The sequence below is a fragment of the Silurus meridionalis genome, chromosome 20 (assembly GCF_014805685.1).
Source record: "Silurus meridionalis isolate SWU-2019-XX chromosome 20, ASM1480568v1, whole genome shotgun sequence".
In the NCBI taxonomy this organism is placed as follows: Eukaryota; Metazoa; Chordata; class Actinopteri; order Siluriformes; family Siluridae; genus Silurus; species Silurus meridionalis.
The window spans coordinates 2,381,984-2,404,311 of NC_060903.1; the positions used below are offsets into that span (position 1 = coordinate 2,381,984).

At 38.3% G+C, this 22,328-nt stretch overlaps 1 protein-coding gene across 2 annotated transcripts in view; it reads left to right on the top strand.

Moving 5' to 3' along the window:
• Window positions 1–21,771, top strand: part of tmtopsa (teleost multiple tissue opsin a) — a 46,486-nt gene extending 24,715 nt beyond the window's left edge. The window contains exons 4-5 of one of the 2 annotated variants that reach the window (XM_046875844.1): window positions 5,801–6,045; window positions 6,222–8,641. In XM_046875844.1, coding sequence (XP_046731800.1) covers window positions 5,801–6,043 — 243 coding nt within the window. In that variant the 3' untranslated portion in view covers window positions 6,044–6,045; window positions 6,222–8,641. Of the gene's footprint in view, window positions 1–5,800; window positions 6,046–6,221; window positions 8,642–21,380 lie in introns of those variants that run through there. The other variant, XM_046875846.1, reaches the window with a different exon arrangement.
• Window positions 21,772–22,328: the final 557 nt, after the last annotated feature.

Below are 22,328 nucleotides of genomic sequence, written 5' to 3' on the forward strand. Positions count from 1 at the left end.
GCCAAACACAAATTGGCAAAGAATTACCTTTTTATGTTCATATGACCAAATCATTAGTCAGAATATTAGAACGAATTACAAACACACTCTTGAGATCTTTGGCGGTATTATGAAAAATTGATTCCGAGGGTTCAGCAGGTGTGGGGATGACTCAGCTTTCCAGTGGGATGTAATCAAAGATCTGGTGAGCAACACAGTACAATGAGAACGCATTTCCACCGAGCTTTGAAGGGTGATGGTATGAGGAGCTGCTACAGCTGCTGGTTCTATTGGTTCTGTTTAAGTGTCTACAGCAGCCCACCAGTGTTTTTTTGTTTGGTGGGGTTAATAGTGTACACTTTTGAATAAGACCCACTATATATTTAAAACTCTTAGTTTTTAAAGTTTGGTGTAAATGTGTACCCTGCACACCAAACACATGCAATAAAAACCTTTTACTTTAATCATTTTCTTTTTTTCTTCCATAGCATATACATTAAAAAAAATTAAAATTAAATTAAAATAATTTATATATTTATAAAAAACTGTAAATGTTCCAATTATACATTATTGTATATCAGTATACAGTAGAGTATTTATTTATTTTTTATAAAAACATTGAATAATAATTTTAAATGCTTATGAGAAATTATTAATATTAATATATTTTTATTTATTGAGACAGAATACCAAAATATCTCATTATTTATTTAAAACATAATAGTGGTTGAAAAAAAAAACAGTTAGGACTTGGATGACTCTTGGGATACTGCAAAAAATGAAAAAGAATTACATAATTAATGCAGTTAACTAATAATAACCGTTTGCATCCACCTGAATTTGAGCAATTGTGTAAGTCCTATCCACATTTTACACTACAGCACAGTGAAATTCTTTGCGTATCCCAGCCTGTGTGGAAACTGAGGTCAGAGCGCAGGGTCAGTCTACGATTCAGCGCCTGGAGACGAGGGTTGAAGGAAGCTGGGCTCAGAGGCACCGCAACCCTAGATAGGGTTAAGTAAGAGGCAGCAGATAGGGTTAATTGCCTCACTCAAGAGCCCAGTGGCAGTGTGACCTGAGCCATAATCACTGAGTCACTACTGATGGTTTAAAAGTTGTAAATAGCATTAAGGTAGTTATGTAATATGTGTAGAAAACCAGGTTAAAAATAACATTTAATGACTTTTATTATGGGAGCAGAAGGCAGACATGAAGGAACATCTCCGACCAAAGGTGTACAAGACCGTGATTACCTTTTAAACAATAGTATCACCTGACCATTTGAGCTATTGCTTCGTTCTTACACTTAATTTGCATTTGAGGCGAAAATTCATTTACTATACAAATGAAACTGTACTGTATAAAATGTCAAAGCAGGATTTTTATCCTGTGTTCTTTTCGACTCTGATGAACCCAAAATACAAACTTTGTGTTTTTCCATTGCTAAGCTGTAAAGAACTTCATACTGTATGTCTTCAAAACTTTCCTTACAAAACCCCACCTCTGTTTATTCTTCAGCAGAATATTGTGGGTACAACATAGAAACAAACTCTGGGACAGAATGTGACACAAGAATTGTACAAGTGTAAAAACGGCCTCATATTTGTACCCCCTAGCAACATTGGATAGCGATCGATTTCAATCAGGAAGCATCCTCAAGCAAAGCTCTCATCATCTAAAGACAGTGGAGTGTCGTAAGGCTAATTAGAATCTTTGGCGGAAACCAAGATGCAGATGGCTGTGGTGCTAAATTGACTGTTACTCTTTGTTATGCTCAAAGCTGACAAGTAAATGAGATGAAAAACTGGATTTTGATGAAGATCCTTGTCTCCTCCTCACTGCAAGCGAGTCTAGCCGTTTGCTTTGCCTGTCCTGTGTTGTTTGGAGACGCGGCATCTGTTCTTCATGCAGCGCTAAGATAAACGCCGTCTGAGATTTCCTACAGCAGTCCGTCTAACAAGCACTAACGAGTACTGGGAAGTTCTTCATGCCGTCCTCCATCCCAGAAGAGAAAGATGGAACGATTCTCCTGTATGTCATTTTCAGTCTTCAATTCCTCCCAGCCCGTAACTATGGAAACTGTGAGTTGAGGCGAGTTGAAGACTAAAAATGCTGTACAGATCCATGAACGATTTCCTACTCAGACAACGTCCTCAAACCAGGACTTTGGTAAGCATCTCAATCAGATTTCACTTGATATCGTTGCATGTATACAACAGAGCGCACTGGCCAATTTAAAAGGAACGCTGGTACACGCAGTTGTTCACATTAAATATTGGAATGAAGGAAAAATGGGATCTCTCTGATAAAACACATTCGATAAACACCAGGTGATGTTTTTTTTTTTAATGTTTAAGTGTTTCATTTTGGGTGTCCCGACATCCACAACTCAAAAACTCCTCATTTAGAAAATATCTTATTTCTAGCCATAAAAATCTTATCGATCATATTTTTAGAATAAAATACTATTCAAGAGCATATTGTGTAAGATGAGTATGATTGGTTTTAAATTATTTTCTTTTTTTTTACTTAGTAAATAATGTTTTTTTTGCAAATTGAGCATTTGAGGCCTTTTAAGATATTTTAAGATTTAATTTTAGCTGCAATAACTTTAAGTTTGCCCAGTAAAAATGCTCAATAATCACACTTAGGACTTTATTCCATTAGTACTATTTATACCAAATGCATATTTTATGTCAAAATCAAACTATTTATTTATACCCTAATAACAAATGATAAAAGTCATGACACTCTTTTCAAACATTATCCAGTCTGGTTATAACTTTTTAAACAAAGTACTTATGGATTTTAAGTTGTTTTGTAGTTTGATTTTAGTTTTTTATGTTGAATATCTGTCAGTGTTCAGTAAAAACAAATTACATTGGATAATGTTTTATGTGTAACAAGTATTGATTTCGCTTTGTTGTTGCTACTGCATGTTTCAGGACATTTAAATAAATAATTGTTGACAATACGCAGGTATGTGTGATCCTGATTTTTTCCATTAAGAGGGATTCTCTTGTTTAGTAGCTCTGGTTTGAGACACAAATTAAGAAAAGCAAACTGTTCACACAAGTTAGTATTGATTATTTAGACTAAATCGACTACTTGGTACAAGTGTTTTAATGCTCATTTTAAGACATTTTGTTCGTTTCTGATGCCTACATCTGTTTTCTTATTTAAAAAATCTTACCAAGAGTAATTATCTTACTACATTGGCTGATCATTTGATTTGTTTTCTTAAATCGTGCATTTATTTATTTAGACACTTCTTTTTTTTTTCCCAGTGCAACGTCGTCTCAATGTGTTCAGGAATGAAACCTTTTGCTGCAGAGATGCTTTTCTGCTCACCGTGGTTGTAACAAGTGATTATAAGAGTTACTGTAAAATGTGTGTTCTTTTTCTCTGAAATCAAACAGAGGACTTGCATTTCTTGGAGAAATGTAGTTGACTTAAGGTATACATGATACATAACGTATACTAAGTACACTACGTTTTCCCAAGGAATGTACTGTAGCATCACCCGTTTTTATAATTCGGATCACAGCAGCACCAGTCCTTCTTGTGTCCACTTGTCCTCATGTATTTATTTATTTATGTCCATACGTTTTATAATGACCTCCACTCTTCTGGGAAGATGTTCCACCAAATTTTGGATAGTGCTTGTGGAGATTTGGTCTCATTCAGCCTGAAGGGTGTTAGTAAAGTCAGGTACTGATGTAGGGTTTCTCTAAAGGTTGTTAAGCGGTGGTTAAGACGTCTGATTGGATGGTCATGAGTTTCAACCCCAGCAATTTAAAGATCTTGGGCGAAGCCCTTGAAGCTTAAACTAATTGCTCGGTTGTATAAATAAGAAAATTGTAAGCTTATGTATAATTACAGAGGTGGCAAACATACACACATCCTTCACTCAAGTAGAAGTACATATACTTGTGTTTAAAAGACGAGAAGTTGAAGTTCTGCCTGCAATTTTTCACTCAAGTTAAAGTAAAGAAGTTTGAGCTCTGACATGTACTCCAGTAAAAAGTAGTCATTATTACTACCTGTTTTAGTGTCACGCTGGTAACTGAACCTCACGTCATATTAATATATTAATACAAAATCATTTCAAATGTTGTTCTCTAATGAATGTATTTAGACTGAAGATCCACCATAAAGAACACAAGCAGAGAAAAGATGATGATCATGTGATCAGGAATGTGTCTGTTCTCAGTCATATTTCCATCACTGACTCCCTCTGTCTCATCCACGTTAACCCCAGACTTCTTGCGCTCTTGCCTTCCCATTGTGAGCTATGTAAACTAGTCTACATCTGTGGTGCGTGAGAGACAGGAAATGATACACCAGCGGATTGAAAAAGCTGCTCAATGACAGGAAACAGATTGATGGGCTGAAAACGGCGCGTAATGAGAAGAAAAATATCGATCACGTCGCAAAGAGATTCAAACTGAAGTAACGAGTCTGTTTTCGACACGTAAGAAGTAGAAAGTACAGATATTTATGTAAAAAACATAAGTTTTCTGATAAATAAATAGTGAAGTACTGATACCAGAAAAATCTACTTAAGTACAGTAACAAAGTTTTTGTAATTTATTACTTTCTTCCTCTGCATAATTAAAATTATAAATGCCATACTTTTTTTTTTAATTTCACCACCATCACCTTTGTCTGGCTCCTTAGATATATATTTATGAATGTAAAATGTATATGTTTACTCTATATGGCCAAAAATTTGCAGACTCCTGTCCATAATATTGGTATGCACTTTTTTGAACATCTCATTCCACATTAAGTCCCCATTTGCTGATCCTCCACTCTTCTGGGAAGATGTTCCATTAGATTTTTGGAGTGTACTTGTGGAGATTTGTGTTCATTCAACCACAAGCAGTGCGTTAGCCTGTGAGCGTAATGCTAATCATGCTAAATATTACGCATGGCCAAACACAAAGAAAGGCAGCAGTCTCGGGTAGCGGCGTGAACCTTCAGGCTGTAATCTGACTGAACTGAGAGAAGTCACCTGGGCCTGTGTGTACGAGTAACAGTCATAATCCGTACTGCAGTGATTTTCTCTGCCAAGAACTCCAGGCGCTTCTGACTGAAAATGAGCTCAGTCCTTTAAACCTGTGACAGAAATGGAGCGCTTTAAATTACTTTTAATGTTGAGTATAAACTGATCTGTTATACTTCATTTTTTTGACTAATATGAGATACATGTTTTACTTTTGAAAACTGTTTCTTTACATTTGGCAGACACCCTTATCCAGAGCGTCTAGAGTAATTATATAAACAATCTTTTTAAAAAAATTATACGAGGCTGTGCAAATGATCATTTCCAAATCCAAAAAGTGCAGAGTTGCAGTATAATAGTCTTAAATACACATTCGGTGTCACAAAGATGAGGATGGGTTTCCCTTTTCAGTCTGGTTCCTCTCAAGGTTTCTTCCTTATGCCATCTCAGGGAGTTTTTCCTTCACCACAGTTGCCACCGTCTCACTCAATAGAGACAAACTGACTTTAATAGGGCTGAGGTCAGAGCTCTATAGCAGGCCACTCAAGATCTTCCACACACGTCCAACCAATGTAAAGCAGATCTTCATGAAACCGGCTTTGACATGCTCATGATGAAACAGGTTTGGTTCGGAAAATACAATATATCGGAAATTCACTTGTCAAATATTCAAAAACTTTTGACCCTATACTGTAGATCACTACTTTTATATTTGTTTCTTCAGTCATAACAACTTTTACTCGATGTAAAAGGAGGAGTGTTTTTTTGCTGACACAGAGTGTAATATATTTCACCTTCCTGTGTGTCTAACAGTTCAACAGAAGTTTCTGGTCTTTACTCAAATGTGAAACATCTCATGGAGGCTCCATTCAGAGCTGGTCGAGAGCAAACAAACCCATGCGACCCGCCGGCAACAATCTGACGTCCATGGTTGCGTCGGTGGATCAAAGATCACCAGCACCGAGCACCTCGAAGAGCCACAAGAAGCATCCAATGATAAACTCAGCCAAACCCCCAGCGCTGTCCCTCGTGGCTCGTTACAACACCTCGATCTGAGAGTAAGACCCTGCAATGCAACAAAAAAAACCCAAGATAAACCTCGTGTTATGTACCTTGAAAAGCATGAACTCCAGGCTGTGCTTGAGATCCAGTGTGTGTTTCGTGAACTCTTTATGCCATCAATCTAAAAAAAATTACAAATGATCGATTCGATTTTTGTATTACATTTTTGCAGCTACGTGTACGCAGATACGTCCTTTTCAAAAGAACTTCAGTGTGTGCAAAAAAGAAATCTGTGGCGGTACAAACCTGCTCATTTTTGATAAAAAAACATTTCCTGGGGCCTACAACTTCTTGGGTCTATTTTCCCCCTGAGGAACTTTTTTTATGTACATTTCAAGAAGTTCTTCTTTCATTCTTTGATGGAATATGGAAGCAGGCTTACTGCTACATCATAGACTGCCCATTTTTTTATTTTTTAATATAAAAGCTCATATGCAGAATGAAAGAAAACCACAATTTCCTAAATGCACAGAGAGCATAAAAACCAGCTATTACGACAGCAGTTACAACCGAATTCATCGCAGCCACGTAATTGAGATTCAGTAAAAGTTCCTGTGCTATTTAAATGGATCTGAAGTCAGAGATGTTGGCAAAAGCTGTCTGATATCACGCTTAATAACGTTTAATTCAAGCCATCCGGCCTTTTTTGTGTTCCTGCTATAGGAGCTTTGTAAAATTGCCATATGTTTGTTTCTAGATGCTGCTCAGAGATTTCTATTGTGTTATTTTTGTACAAATTTGTAATTAAATCAAATGCTGCTCATCGGTCTGCTGTTAACTCGGAAATACAATCTGTGCTGAAAGTATTACAAGTATTGGAGCAACAGGGTCAATTATTATCATTGTTTATTTAATTTTATTTGTAATAAGAGGCGATATAATAATGTAGCTCTAGTTACAATTAAGTACTTTGTTAATCTACTTTAACACACTATAACCTTTAAAACAGCGTTCCTGCTGCTTCTGGAACGTGTTCTGGAAGTCTTCTTTTCAAAGCGGGTCAAGCACCTATTGCGATCTGGTGTCAAAACGGCAACCTTCGAGCTGGATACGGTGGCCGAGCAGTGCAAAACACTAACAAATAACAAAAGCAAAAACGAAATAACAAATGGAAAACCAAATGAACAAATTCGGAAACAAAATAATAAATGCAAAAACAAAATAACGAATCCAGAACAAATGAACAAATCCAAAAACAAAACAACAAATCCGGAAAAAATAGCAAATCTGAAAACACAACGACAATTCAGACAAACTGGAAAAGTTGGGTACAGTTTGTGAATGAAAATTTACAGATCATTGGAGGAGACACGTTTTTGCATTTGTTAATTTGTTTTTGGATTTGTTAATGTGTTTTGCACTTCCACCGTAACGATTTCTTTTGCCACACTGACTTATGAAAGTCGGTGCTCCCAGTGACCATGCGTGCAGACTTGTGCTGCCATCTGTTGGCGTGTTACAAAACTAGTTTCAAAACCTTTTCATATCACCTTGTATTCTTTTTTTTTTCTAAACATCTGAATTCCGGTCCAAAAGTTAATTATTAGATAATGGATCAAAATATTATTTTCTCAAACAACTAGAACCTTTTCTTTAAATTTACTGCAAATGTTTTAAAAAATATTGGAACACAAAACTGTTGGCCAGGTTCACACCCTGCTCGATTAGACAACACGTCTCTGAATGTCTACTCTTGTGTTTTGGGGATAAGCCAACATTAAAACCAGAGAGCTGTGTATAGGAGAACGGCGTGCGATTATGAAGAAGGGAAGTGAATATTATTATTCTTTTTTTAATATAATAATAATATTATCATTATTACTGTTTATGCTATTGCACAAGCACAGGGAATTTCTGACACTGAAATATATGCACTAAAAGAGAAAGAACTAAAAAGCCAAAGTGATCAACCAAGAAAAAGCTGTGGAGAAAACCAGCAGTGACTTTACTAACAAGCTCCACAGGGTAGGGGTGAAGGTGTCATAATCAATCAGTGGGGAAAAAAGCCATTTAAGAACAGGGTACATGAGCATATGGTTCACTCAAATCCTTATAAAAGCCTCTTTCTGTATTTACCAACAAAATCATTTGTACAGATGTGTGTAGTTGTGCAATTTTTGCCCAATTAAAATGCAGCACAGTGAAACGTTATTGGAGTTTATTGATTTAATCATACTTGCCCCTATGAGCTCTTTTTTTGGTTAGCACAGTGATTACATGTTTTATTTAGTACGGCGGAAATTTCTTTCTTTTAATTAAATTTTAAATATAAAATCAACTTGAGGAAAAAAACATTCAGTTATGGTTTATTTAAACATCACGCAGGTCTTGGAGGGATTTTTCGGATTTGTTCTTCATATCACAATGGCAAATGTCACTATATTCAGCTACAATTCTCAGTTAGTGGATCGAAAAAATTTGATTTTGAAGGACACTAATTGGCTCCAAGAAAATAGAGCCAAGGCTTTGAAAAGATATCCCAAGTGTCCAGATGTTGAGAGGGGGATGGTGTTTTTTTATGCTGTTCCTTTATATATTTTTTAATTATTTCAGATTTTCTTTGTCTTTAAATTTAATCCCAATGATTTACACTATATGGAAAAAGGTATTGAGAGTTTTTCAACCATATGTAGTTCTTTCCCAAACAGAGACATAAAAAAAAAACCCCCCAAAAAAAACATATCCAATTAGTCCCCATTTGCTGCTCTACAAGATTTTGGAGTGTGATGTATAGATTTGTGCTCATTCAGACACAAGTCATTATGTGATGTAGGTAAGGAGGCTTGGGGTTCAGATTCACATTCATCCCAAAGGAGTTCAAAAGGGTTTCACCTCCAGAGGAGGCCAATCAAGATCTTCCACACACTTCCGTTCCCCCAGATACAGCATATCTTCATGAAGCTGGCTAGAACACGTTTAAATTCTACTGCATTTCACGACATTCTATACAATTGTGTGCCTCTAACTTTGTGGTAACAGTTTGGGGAAGAACCACAGCTGGAAAGGTCATCGGTAATAATTAAATCTGTAATTAGTTAATAACTGATACATTATATGGACAAAAGTATTGGGACACCTGACTTTTCCTGCCATATGTGGTTCTTCTCCAAACGTACGACAAAGCTGAAGGCAGGTATAAAAAACATTTTCCTTCTCTTGAACTTGGAAACCAAAACCCGTTCCAGCATGGCAATATGCACATAGCGAGCTCCATGAAGATCTGCTTTATGTTGTTTTTAGAGGAAGATCTTGAGTGGCCTGCTGTAGAGCTCTTTGAGATGAATGTGAACGCTGACTGCACCCAAGTCTCCTCACATCACCTACATCAGTGCCTGACTTTACTAACACCCTTGTGGCTGATGAACACAAATGTCCACAAGCAAATTCGGAAATCCAGTGGAACATAGATCTAGCGGAAGGAGTTATGAGAGCAAATTGGGACTAAATGTTTAATGCGATGCTCAAAAAGCCCATATCGTACTTGACTGGGTGTCCACAAACTTTTGGCAACACAGTGTATATTGTAGTTTAAGACATTAACTGTGTTAGTTTACGATTACAGTGTGTGTATAAATCTACATATAAATCTAGCTGTGAGCTCTTTGACAGTAACCCCAGCATGGACATCTCAAGGTAAAAAAAACCCAGCAAAATATGAGCCAAATTCATCATCTAAACTCACAGCCTCAGGGTCCTAGTGCTCTCAATCCGGGGTCATGAATACGGACAGCTTTCGCCGCAGGGTTTGCTGAGGAGTCAAGATAACTCGAATATGATCATGACCGTGAGTCACCGTCTTGGCATGTATGGTTTAGATTTTTACAGCAATTGGTTTTTAAGAGCTATTGTCTTGAACTCTTGAATTTGATCCGTCAGAAGGTGTTGATGCGATTTTTCTGGGAAAGCAGTGATCCAAATGGAGTTTTTAAAAAGATTATCAATGGTGTAGTAGCAGCATATTCATATTATACACTATTCGGATAAAAGAATTGGGACACCTGACTTTCCTAGCCATATGTGGTTTTTCCCCAAACTGAATCTAAAATCATATTGAATGTAATGGTGGCAACAAGTCTGATTCTGTATTCTAGCTGCTCAACAGTTCTGGGTTTCCTTTGTTGTGTTTTTTGCTTCATGATGCACCAAATGTTTTTAAATGTTATGGTATTCGCACTGTGTGTGTGTGTGTGTGTGTGTGTGTGTGTGTGTGTGTGTGTGTGTAGGAAGGATGGGGTAGTTGGCACCTTTAAGGATCCTTAGTTGTGTTTGTAGAGATGCGGTGAGAGGTATTGGATTCGGTCGTTTACAAGCCTGAAGGCCTGGAGGTAGAAACTGTTTTTCCAGATTAAGGGCAGCACACGGAGAACATCTACAGATGCGAATCAGGAACGGAATGGGCAAAATAAGGATGCAAAAAAACTAACATTTTGTATAATTTTACTTTACATTAATGAGGAAAAAACAAGAAAAAGCTTCACCGGCTCACAGTGTATTACTCTAGAGCATCATTATCACACTTGGCTTGTCTTGTGCACTGCACTTTAGACACTTCCACTTAAACTGTGTGAGACTAAGAGTCTTAAGTGCGTCTGCTTTTCACTCACCATGAAGCAAGATGTTTGTTCAGACGTTCGGCCTCCAATTAGCATTTCAGCTTCAGATTAGCTAAAAAAAGACATTGTCATTCCTCTTAATGCTAGGAATTCACTGTTGCGCTCGTTTTCCTGCACAGCCTAGTTAACACTATCGTATCTATCGTAATGCTGTCATGCTAATCGCCAAAGTAAAATGGCAGAGAAGAACTTGTCAAAGAACATCAATTGTCTTTCAAGATTTCATGCATGACTGAGCAGATGTTGTGGTTTCAGGGTTCCAGGGCACTTAGATCATTTCTTTCTGCTTCTGAAAAAAAGTCTGAAAGAACAAAGGGCAAAGTTTATGTGCGGGAAAAATTATGTAGAAAAATAAAACACAATATTTGAAGCTCCTAAAAATGTAATGCTGAGATAAAATCCAAACCACAGTGATAAACATCAGCTGCTTTCTAAAGCAGAATGCAGATGTTTAGAGATACTGCACATCCACATGATCATCAGATGATTCTAAATAAAAGTGCTGCTGATGAAACTGGGAATAAATACAAAAGCGAATGAGAAAAAAATAATAATAAAAATAATTCTTAAAATTCAGAAGGTAATAATAATAAAGCCTCCACAGAACATCTGACTTGACATCCCATTGGGGTTTTTGTGATAATGAATTCCATGTAAGGTTTAAAACACTTGTGCGATTGTAGGAAAATAATCAAAACAGGATAAGAGAGAGTTACTGTAACAGCTGGAATCTAAAAGCACATCCTAACGTCATTTATTTCTCTTAGGCTGCAAAATTACGCCACTGTACTGATGTAGTTATTGTTCTGATGTACAGTAGATCACTGCAGATATAAACATTCGTTACTTTTTTCCTCTGCCGCATTCAGTCATACAGATGCAATTTGATGTTGAGAAATATTGAAATTGTTCCACATTTTGGAGACGCAGTCTTTCACAGATTGGTGACCCTCTGCCCATCTTTACTTCTGAGAGACTCTGCATCTCTATAATACACTATTTATACCCAATCATCCTACTGACCTGTTGTCAGTGAACTGGAAATGACTTTTGTTGGCTCATCCCAATTTTTTAAAAACGTGTTGCAGCCATTAAAGTAAAAAAAGACCTCATTTTAAACATTTGATATGTTTTCTATGTTTTATTGCGAATAAAATATGAGTTCATGAGGTTTGCACATCTTTGCCTTCTGTTTTTATTTACATTTTGAACAGTGTCCCAACCTTTTTGGAATTGGCGTGACAGACAGACAGACAGACAGACAGACAGACAGACAGACAGATAGATAGATAGATAGTTGATTTCCTCAGTGCTGTTTACTTTGTTTGCTCTGTATTCTCTTTTATATCAAACTCTATTCATGTTCCTTGTTACTTTTTCAATTACACACACACACGTGTGTGTGTGTGTGTGTGTGTGTGTGTGTGTGTGTGTGTGTGTGAGTGTGAGTGTGTGAGTGTGTGTCTATTTTTTTTAATAAATCAGCAGGCTGTGAATATCTTGGATGAGAGTAAAAGTGTTCTGCAGCACTTGTGTATACACACACACACACACACACACACACACACACACACACACAGAGCTGCACCCATCATCTATCTATCTATCTATCTATCTATCTATCTATCTATCTATCTATCTATCTGTCTGTCTGTCTGTCTGTCTGTCTGTCTGTCTGTCTGTCTGTCTGTCTGTCTGTCTGTATATTGTTTTTCGAATGTATTTATGGTTCCAATTTATTCAGAGGAAAAGGTAAATGATGTTACATTTATTTCATTTGTTTTCATCTGTATGATCCATTTAAACAGTTGAATATTTTTTATTTTATATGATTTAAAACTTTCATGTGTCCATCCATCCATCCATCCATCCATCCATCCATCCATCCATCCATCCATCCATCCATCCATCTGTTTGTGGATGTTTTTGGAATAATTTTTTTTTTTATAACATGGGTTAGGCTTAGGGTCATGCTAACTTATCCGCTTTCGGGCCACTCTGCCATCAGGAATGTATCATTTATTCCTCTGTGGCTCCACAGCTTTTTATTTTTCACAGACCAAGAGAAGAGGATCCAAAATATAGATCCTCTGCAAGCAGTGAGAATATCTTATCCTCTATGGCTTCTCGAGCCTTATATTTAAAAAAAAAAACACAAACACCTAGAAGCATTTTACAGAAAGTGTATGTGATTTTCTGAAGGTGGTTCATGCTCACATGTAATATATTGATAAGGAGGGGGCTTGTCCAAAAAGACCATAATGAACCTATCGGGAACGCATTCCTGCATGAAACAGAAAGTCCGCGTAAGGTACACACATTCACGCAAATCACCACCGACTGAGGAAACTGGAGAACCCTGAGGAAGTAAGCGAACTTGGCTGAACCCCAAGCTCAAGATTGAATACTGGACTTTGTACCTGCGAGGCAACATTGCTTAAAGAAACTGTTTTTCCATGATTTCCAGCCTTTTCTATTTTACACATTACTGTACCTCCCTCACTGTTTCTTCTTTTGACTCCACCAAAAGAAGGGAGTTCACGCCACATGACGATGGAGTGCTCAAATGATCAATCTGACATTTCCTCTGAGCCGCAGTCGCAGCTCCTGCAAGTTATTTGATGTTTTGATCAGGTATTTTTCTACTGTACAAACTCACTTGAGAAACCATTTGCTCCTGGTATTCCAGTTGTCTGTAAGCAGATCTGTCTGACGAATGAAGACTCCTATAAAACTTAGACAGGTGCTTCCATCAGATCCTGCTCTAATGATAATGCCAATAGCAATTGCAGTTTCGAGACTGCAGGAGTTACAGGTATTTACCAGGAGTTACAGGTATTTACCAGGAGTTACAGGTATTTACCAGGAGTTGTGATCAATAGCCATTTTTGCTCATTAATCATCTGAGAGCATGTTCTAGTTTTAATTCTGGACACAATGCTGGAAAAAAACATTGACCAATAGGAGAGATTTCTCCAGACTATTTTATTCTGAAGAAAATGGTGGAACCAGAAGGTTTTATGCAAAGGGGAAAATTGCAAGGTCTTAATGGATCAGCATCTCCAGAGTGGTGCAATTATCCATTATCAAAAGCCACCATAATTGGCTCATAATTGACTAAGCCAAAGGACAGGCTGCTTTCTCGTTTCATCTGTTGGTAAAAGCAATAGCGACTAGCAGAGCAATGAGAAACTTATATTAGGTAATATAGCCTTATGTCAATTTAGCTTAACAATTACACAAAAATCAGTTTAGTTGCCATCTCAATCCCCTCTTTCTATAAGATTTTATTCAAACAATTGATAATGCACAGTTACTAATTAGCACAAGTTCCTCAGTTCAACTACCTGCATGTTTTCCCTCACCATCTCAATCTCACCTCCATTACCTTGTCTCCAAAACGTCCTACATGTGCTGTCCCTCTAATAAACTCATTTCTAATCCTGTCCATCGTCATCACTCCCAACGAAAACCTCAACATCTTCATCTCTGCTATCTCCAGCTCCACCTCCTGTCTTTTACTCAATGCCACTGTCTCTAAACCATACATCATCTCATGTCTCACCACAGTCCCAAAAACTTTTCCTTTCACTCTTTTACAGATACTCTTCTATCACATATCACCCCTGCTATCACTCTTCTTGACCCACTCCACCCTGCCTGCTCTCTTTTCCTCACTTTTCTAACACACTCTCCATTACTCTGCACTGTAGACCCCAGGTATCTGAAATTCTCCACCTTCTCCACCTCTTCTCCCTGCAACCGCACCCCTCCACTGCCCTCCCTCTCATTCCCACACGTGTACTCTGTCTTACTCCTACTGACTTTCATTCTCCTTCTCTCCAGCACATACCATATTGTTGTGACCCATCCAGCATTAACAGCATGAATTTCTTCAGCAGTTTGAGCTACAGGAGCTCTTCTGTTGGATCGGATCATACAGACCAGCTTTCGCTTCCCACATGCATCAATCCAACGACCCTGTCGCCGGTTCACCACTGTTCCTTCCTTGGAGCACTTTTAATAGATACTGACCACTGCAGACCAGGAACATCCCACAAGAGCTGCAGTTTGGAGACCCAGACGTCTAGAGGTCGTAATTTGGAGCCGAATTTGAGCCAAACTCACTCAAATCCTTACACTCGCCCATTTTTCCTGCTTCTAACATCAACTTTGAGGACAAAATGTTCAATTGCTGCCTAATAAATAAATCCACCCACTACAGTGCCCACTAGTATAACTGTTTCAACTATAAGCAACTCTCTCTCTATCTTTCTCTCATTTTCTCTCTTTTCTTAAATGTACCTGTATTTAAACACTGCAAAACTCAGAATACACATAATTTGTACTGTTTACTCTGCAATCTAATTTCAAAACCTGCTTTCTTTGCTAAAGAGAACCCTTTTATAAAAACCCTAAAATGCATCGCAGTTCCAGCGCATTCATCTTAACAGTATCAGGAGCTGAAAAGAAAACGGCTTCCAGGAAATGGAATTAAAATGCAGACGGGCTCGCTTAGCATATTAAAGATGCTGTCAGAGGACAAGTCGTGATGCCTAAGAATTCCTCGTGTTCCCCCCAACCCCCTCCTATTTCATTTCAACAACTAGAAGCTTGTCAGATTTGCTGCTCAGTCTGATGGATGCTAATTTCACTTGCGTTTGGATAAAACAGTTTCTTATTAATGTCATAGGGAAACAGTGGACTGCTTAGCGCTGTGAAATTAATGCATTTACATTGACATTTGCCTTATATAGCAGACACCGGTGTCCAGAGTGACGTACAAAAGTGGACGTCACTGGAACACATTACAGCTTAAGATAAATCAGCCTACAACTAACACTTAACAAAGCAACTTTGGAAAGTGTTAGTTTAAGTGTTTCAGGAAGTGAAAGGTCTTCACCTGTTTCTTAAAGATAGCCAGGAAGATATCTAGGGGAAGTTCATTCCACCACCTCGGTGTCAGAACATAGAAGAGCCTTGAGGTTTACTTACTTCTTCCCCTGAGAAAAGGTGGTACCAGTCGAGCAGTGCTGGAGGATCTCAGACAGCGTGGTGCAGTTCGAGGAGTAATGAGGTCTCTGAGGTAAGATGGTGCTGGTCCATTTTTGGATCAGTGTTTTGAATCTGATACGTGCATCTACTGGAAGCCAGTGAAGCGAGCGCAGCAGTGGGGTGGTGTGGGAGAACTTGGGCAGGTTAAACACAAGTCGCGTAGCTGCGTTTTGGATAATTTGCAGTGGACGAATAGCGTTCAGAGGAAGACCTGTCAGCAGAGAGTTGCAGTAGTACAGTCTCAAAATGACAAGAGACTGAACAAGCACCTGGGCAGCCTGTGTGGACAGAAATGGTCGAATCCTTCAGATGTTACAGAGTCATGAAGAGTTATTCTGATATCCTGACCTGGAGATGAATGACCTGGGATGACCAGCAGTGCGGTTTTGCTGGGGTTGAGTTTTAGTTGATGAGCACTCATGCATGAAGATATGTCTGTCAAGCATGCCGAGATCTCAGCGGAAGCTGTGGTATCTGAGGAAGGTGATGAAAAGATGAGTTGAGTGTCAGCATAGCAGTGGTAAGAAAACCCATGTGAGATATGACTTCACCAAGAGAGTGGGTATAGAGGGTAAAAAGGAGGGGACCAAGTACTGTGCCTTGTGGGACACCAGTGGAAGGTCTGCATGGGGCAGATGTAGACCCCCTCCATGTTACCTGGTATAAGCGATGTTCCAGGCTCCTGAGTTTAAACAAGAGAGTCTTGTGGTTGACTTTGTCAAATGTCGCTGAAAGGTCGAGTAGGATGAGTACAGATGATGGCTTGGCTCATAGAGCAGCATGTAGTTTTTTAGTGAAGCCAGACTGGTTTGGATCATAGAGGTTGTTCTTTGAGAGACAGACAGACAGTTGGTTAAAAACAGTACATACCAAGATTTAGAAAGAAAGGAGAGATGTGATACCGTTCTGTAGTTGTTGACGTCTGATGGATCCAGAGCAGGTTTCTTAGGAATAATCCTCGCTTGCTTGGTAGTAAATGGTAAAATGGCCAGATGTTAAGGACCTGGTGATGTTTGTGTAGATGAATGGCAGGAGGTCTTGTGAGATGGTCCGAAGCGTAGTTGAATGCTCTCATTATGGAGTGTAATGTAGTGGATAATTTGCACGAGTCATCAGCACCGAATCCCACTAATTAACTCTTAATTAACGCTTCGTTAAACACTTCCTGTGAAAGAGACCAGAGGTTACTGAAGTGCAATTGACCCCGAAATGGACATTTTAAAAACAACAATGTTCATGCTATAGTAATATAATCACTGATATCATGGTGTGTTCACTTTGTGTTATTGTTACCACACAGAAAGTTATTATTCTAGAATTCTACAGTGCTCCATTATGGATTTATTGCGTATCAAAAGGCAAAAACGGTAGAAAAAAAGGCGAACACAAATGCCCTCTGAAGATTTACAAGCTGGCAGCAAGTCATCTAAAAGCTTCCCTTAAAACCAACCTAGTGCAGCTTCATGAATAATGCATTAGGATGTGCAGAAATGCACGGATTCCAACTTTTCATTGCCTTGTCACATTTGTGATGGTCCTCCAGCTGCCAAGAAATAACATTTAAAAGTTGTTCCAGTGTGCTTTATATCCACGGATTATAAATAAAAATCCTTTGGTAATCAATTTGTACAAACCCAAATAAAAAAAAAGTTGGGACGCTGTGTAAAATATAACTAAAAAAAATAATAAAATGCTTATTGATATCTAAAAATGACGTTAATTGATGCTTGTCTATAAGTGGAAGTTACCAAACAGAAAGTTAAGGGAAACTGTGGAAGTGAAGGCAAAACCCCTAGAAATCCATGAAAACTTTCAGAAACTTGCAGCTGTCCAAAAAAAAAAACTGCAGTATCACTAATGCTAAAGGCAAAGGCAGCGCCTTTGTGGCTCGTCAATGAATCATCAATACCGCTCGAGTCCAATACATCTAAAGAACATCAGACTTTAACCAACTTCAAACAGGTCTTGGCAGGGAGAGAATCGAGGCGGCATGAAAATTCAGGTGCCCTGCGGCAGGACTGGCGCAGGATAAGCAGACGAAAGGAGAGAAGCCAAATCCCTAACCGATATCCACAGCAGCTGAGCTTACAATAATGCATTACTGGCCGTAATGGTGGTGGTGATGGAGGACCTGTTCACATCTTAAAAACGTTCGCTCGCTCATATATCTGCCACGGGATAAATGGGATGGAGGAGATATGAGTCCTTGCTGATTAAATGACTCAGGAGCTCTCCTCACCTCACCTCCAGCTGTTGGTGTGTCTGAAGGCTGACGTCTTATTTATGACTGGAACCTTGTCGTCTTTGGGTTTTTATTTAGCAGAAATAAAAAGGAAATCAGGCATTGATTGGACCAATGACCTTTATTTTTTCTCATACGACATCACATTTATACCTCAGCTACAAATTATTCCAGTTTCTCACATGAAAATGTTTAAATTGCATTATAAAACATATACAATGTTTCTTAGACTCAAGCAGGCATGAGATCTTTTTTTACCCTAGTTTACGACCAAAAGTATGTGGACACCCAACCGTAACGCCCATATTTGAAAGATCTTGATATTCATGTACATTTGCATTTACACTCATATCCAGAGCTCCTTATTGTTATCTGAGTTTTACAGCTGAGCAACTGAGGGTTAAAGGGTCTTGTTCAAGAAACCAGGAGTGGCTGTGCTGGGATTTGATCCCATGACCTTCCGAGCAGAAGTACAACATCGTGTGTATGTAGAAATATTTTTTATATCTAAATGATTTAAGTGCATTATAGAACATTTAAAAATGCATCTCCTGAACTCTGAACAAAAGTTTGTGGACACATAACCATAAAATCCATATGTGGTTCTTTCCCTCGAGTGGAACTAAGAAACTTGTTCCAGCATCACACTTTTTTCTGTACATGAAGCGAGCTTCACGATGACATGGAAGACATGGTGTGTGAAGGTTGGAGTGGAAGATCTTGACATTTACATTCGCCTTATCGAGAGCGACTTTATTATCTCAGCATTTACAATTTCTACCTACTGGTCTAGAACTTAAAGAACCAACCCAGTTCCAGCATGATGATACCGTTTTGCGAAGCTGGCTCCATGGATGAGGTTGAAGTAAAAAACCTCGAGCCTCCTGTAAAGAATGCTGGTCTTCTCAAACCCGCTGAACACCTTTTGGTATAAACTGAAACCCCAGACCTCCAAATTCAACATTAGTACCTGATCTCATTATTGACCTGAATGAACACAGATCTTCACAGCAATGCCCAAAAATCTAGAGAACGCTAAGAACGCTAAGTGTTCTCAAAAAAATTGCATTTCTTATAAGTGTAGAAAGAGCAATGAGATGTTCACATACTGAGGCATCCACATGCCTTTTGGCCAATCGCTGCATTCGGAACGACCCTCTGAACAATGGGATTATAAATTTAAATACCTTTTACTCGTATCATATCTGTATCTGAAAAAAAAAAAAAGGAAATTTCACTTAGTTATTAATGTAGGCAAGTTATTTGTTAGACTCACCCACTAACCAACAGAATGGAACACTAACCATGACCTAAAACTTTATTTCGGCTTCTCCCGTTAGGGGGCGCCACAGCGGACCATCCGCATGTTTGATTTACGCTGGATGCCCTTCCTAACACAACCCTCAACACAACAATCTCTCCTTATTAGGAGGCATAATAAAGACATTTATCTCCACAATACTATTAGTAGTCACTCCAGCTCATGCGTTTTACTGTTTGACAGACCACCCCATTAGCGAATGAAAAAAATATGTGGGCCTCACAGAAAAAGGTTTATAGACCCCTGATTTATACCTTTTTGTATTCCACAAGGGCCAAGTCCAGGCATTTGAATGTCCCGTGTTGCCATGATGGTAAATAATACTGGATTTGATGGATGACTCGTATTTTCCAGTCAGGCTTGAATGTCGTGCATGTTTCTCGTGATGTGTAGCTGATGTGACTTTGTTTGTCTGGTACAGTGCAGGAAAAAGATTTCACGCCCCAGACACCGTCTCAATCGATACGCCTTGTAAGTGACACCTGTCTGTGTCTGTGTTGCCGCTACAGCATCAGCAACTGGCTGTGAAATAAAATCACTGCAGAAGATGTTCTACAGAATCCAAGACCCTGAGGAGGACTTCGAACATCTGAAAGATACAGACTGCATTAAATATCGGGTTCTCACAAACAGCCACATGGGGGAAAAAACAGTGTGTGTGTGTATATGTGTGTGTTTTTGTTTCACCCAGACTAACATTCTGCTCAAAGCATTGGAAATGTCTAGACAGTCTTTTCAGTTGCACTCGACTCCACACAGCTTTAAGTGGAAGCGATCCAGGAGCTGAAATAGCAACCGTCTACATAGCTGTGTTTTTTCATAGACTTTCACCTAACACTGTTAATGCACAATGCACATATAACAATCTATACATATGCAAATAAACATGCAAATAATATCGAATGTTTATGTATTCTAATTCATTTGGTCAAGGCTTCCACGAGCATTTTTTTAAGACATGTGAATCCAACCAACAGCACTTTTTTTTCAGCACGATCACTAGAAGTAACTATTTGCCCTCTTCCACATACACTACATGAACAAAAGTCCTAAAGCAGACACCTGACGGTACGATTCTCATGTGCTTCCTGAACTAAACCCAATCCACATTTAGTCTCCATAATCGCTCTTATAATAACCTCCACTCTTCTGAAAAGATGTTCTACTAGATTTTATGGAGATTTGTGCCCATTCAGCCACAGGGGTGGGAGGGACATACTCTCGCTAACCTGTCAATCACAACGCTACATAATTGTCCATGTTCATGGCAAATAGTATTGAGACACCGGACATCTTCAACCATGTTTTTCGACTAAGTTTCACCAGAGGCGCACAATTATATATGATGTATCTTAATGCTGTGGTGTAAAACTTTCGATTCACTTGAATCTAGGAGACCCAAAAATCCCAAAAGACCCAAACCTGTTCCTGCATGATAATGCCCCTGTGCTTATAAACATCTGCTTTACATGAGTTGAAAGTGTGTGGAAGATCTTGAGTGGCCTGCTCTGAAGCTCAAACCCTATTGAACATGATTAATGTGAGCGCTGACTGCACTTCAGACGTCCTCACCTCACCTACATCAATACAGAGTACAGTACACAGTATCTCACACAGATCTCCACAACATCTAGTGGAACATCTTCCCAGAAGAGCGGAGGATAATATAACAGTAAATGGGAACTAGATGTAAAATGGGATGTTCAAAAAAGCAAATACGAATCTTATGGTCAATTTAATGGCAGTTATTTGCTTCACAGTCCACAGGTTTCCTGTTCTTTGTGCTTGTAAGAAAAAAAGTTAACTTTTAAGAGTAATAAATTATTAAGGAAGGAAACTGGAAAATGTTTTGCAAAATTGTGTCAGTTTAAGCGAGATTTTTGAAGAGTGAGTTGCAACTCAAAGGATCAGAATGTTTAATCTGCAAAACGCCGCACACTTTCAGCTGTCAGGACGATGCTGATGATGATGATGATGATGGGACAGAAAGTTCAAACAACTGCATTCCTGCACCCTTCACTCAAATATAAATGACTCTAAACTCTAAGTAATTGGTGGTGAAATGCTAAAAAATAAACAAGTGTGTATTTGTTTTTGCAGGATGACCGAAGAGTTCTTTTCTTTCTCAACACGTTTGTGTGCATGACGAATGAACGACAGGAGGGAAGAGTGAATTTGATTATCCAGTCAGCCGCGAAAGGCATGCCTGTGCAGCACTTTTCACTGAAGCTGCCAAACGATGACTCTGTGAGTGACAATGAACTTTTTGTTATGAAAGATTTCATTCTGAGGAACTCTAGCGGGAAATAAAATGATAGAGATGTTACAGTTCCATCATTGCTGATTTATTTGGGTTAGTAAAACCGAAGTAACAGGTAAACGAGGGATGGATAACAAAAAAACAGAGCCCATTGAGACTTGTCATGTGTTTTTGGAGGTTTTCTTGTTGCTTTTTTTATTTTTTATTCAATTATAGTTGCACTTAATGTTGACAAACGACTACAGAATAAGTTCCTTCTATCACATCATGTTGCAACTGTTTCTTCTTTAAAATAAAAATAAATTAAATAAAAATCTTGCTACTGTATTCGACTCAAAAATTGGTTCTGATCTGAAAGTAATATTTGTCTCAAGATATTCCAATTGAACTTTGATCTAATTTAAATGAAATTTGTTTGTTTTTAAATTTATTAGATTCCATTTTTTCCCTTCAAAAAAATCTACAAACCCGATTCTTAAAAAAGTTGGGACATGTAAAATGTAAAATTAAAAAAATTTAATGAAAACAGAATGCAATGATTTACAAATCTCACAAACCAATATTTTATTTACAATAGAACAAAGAAAACATAGCTGTTTAAACTTAGAATATATATATATCATTCTAAGGATAAAATAAAGTAATCTTGAATATAATGGCTGTGTAGAATCATGTCTTCTGTCCATATACATCTGAAACTGAGGAGACCAGTTGCTGAAGTTTTGGGGGAGGAATATTATCCCATGTGTCTGATACAGGATTCTAGCTGCTCAACAGTTCTGGGTGTT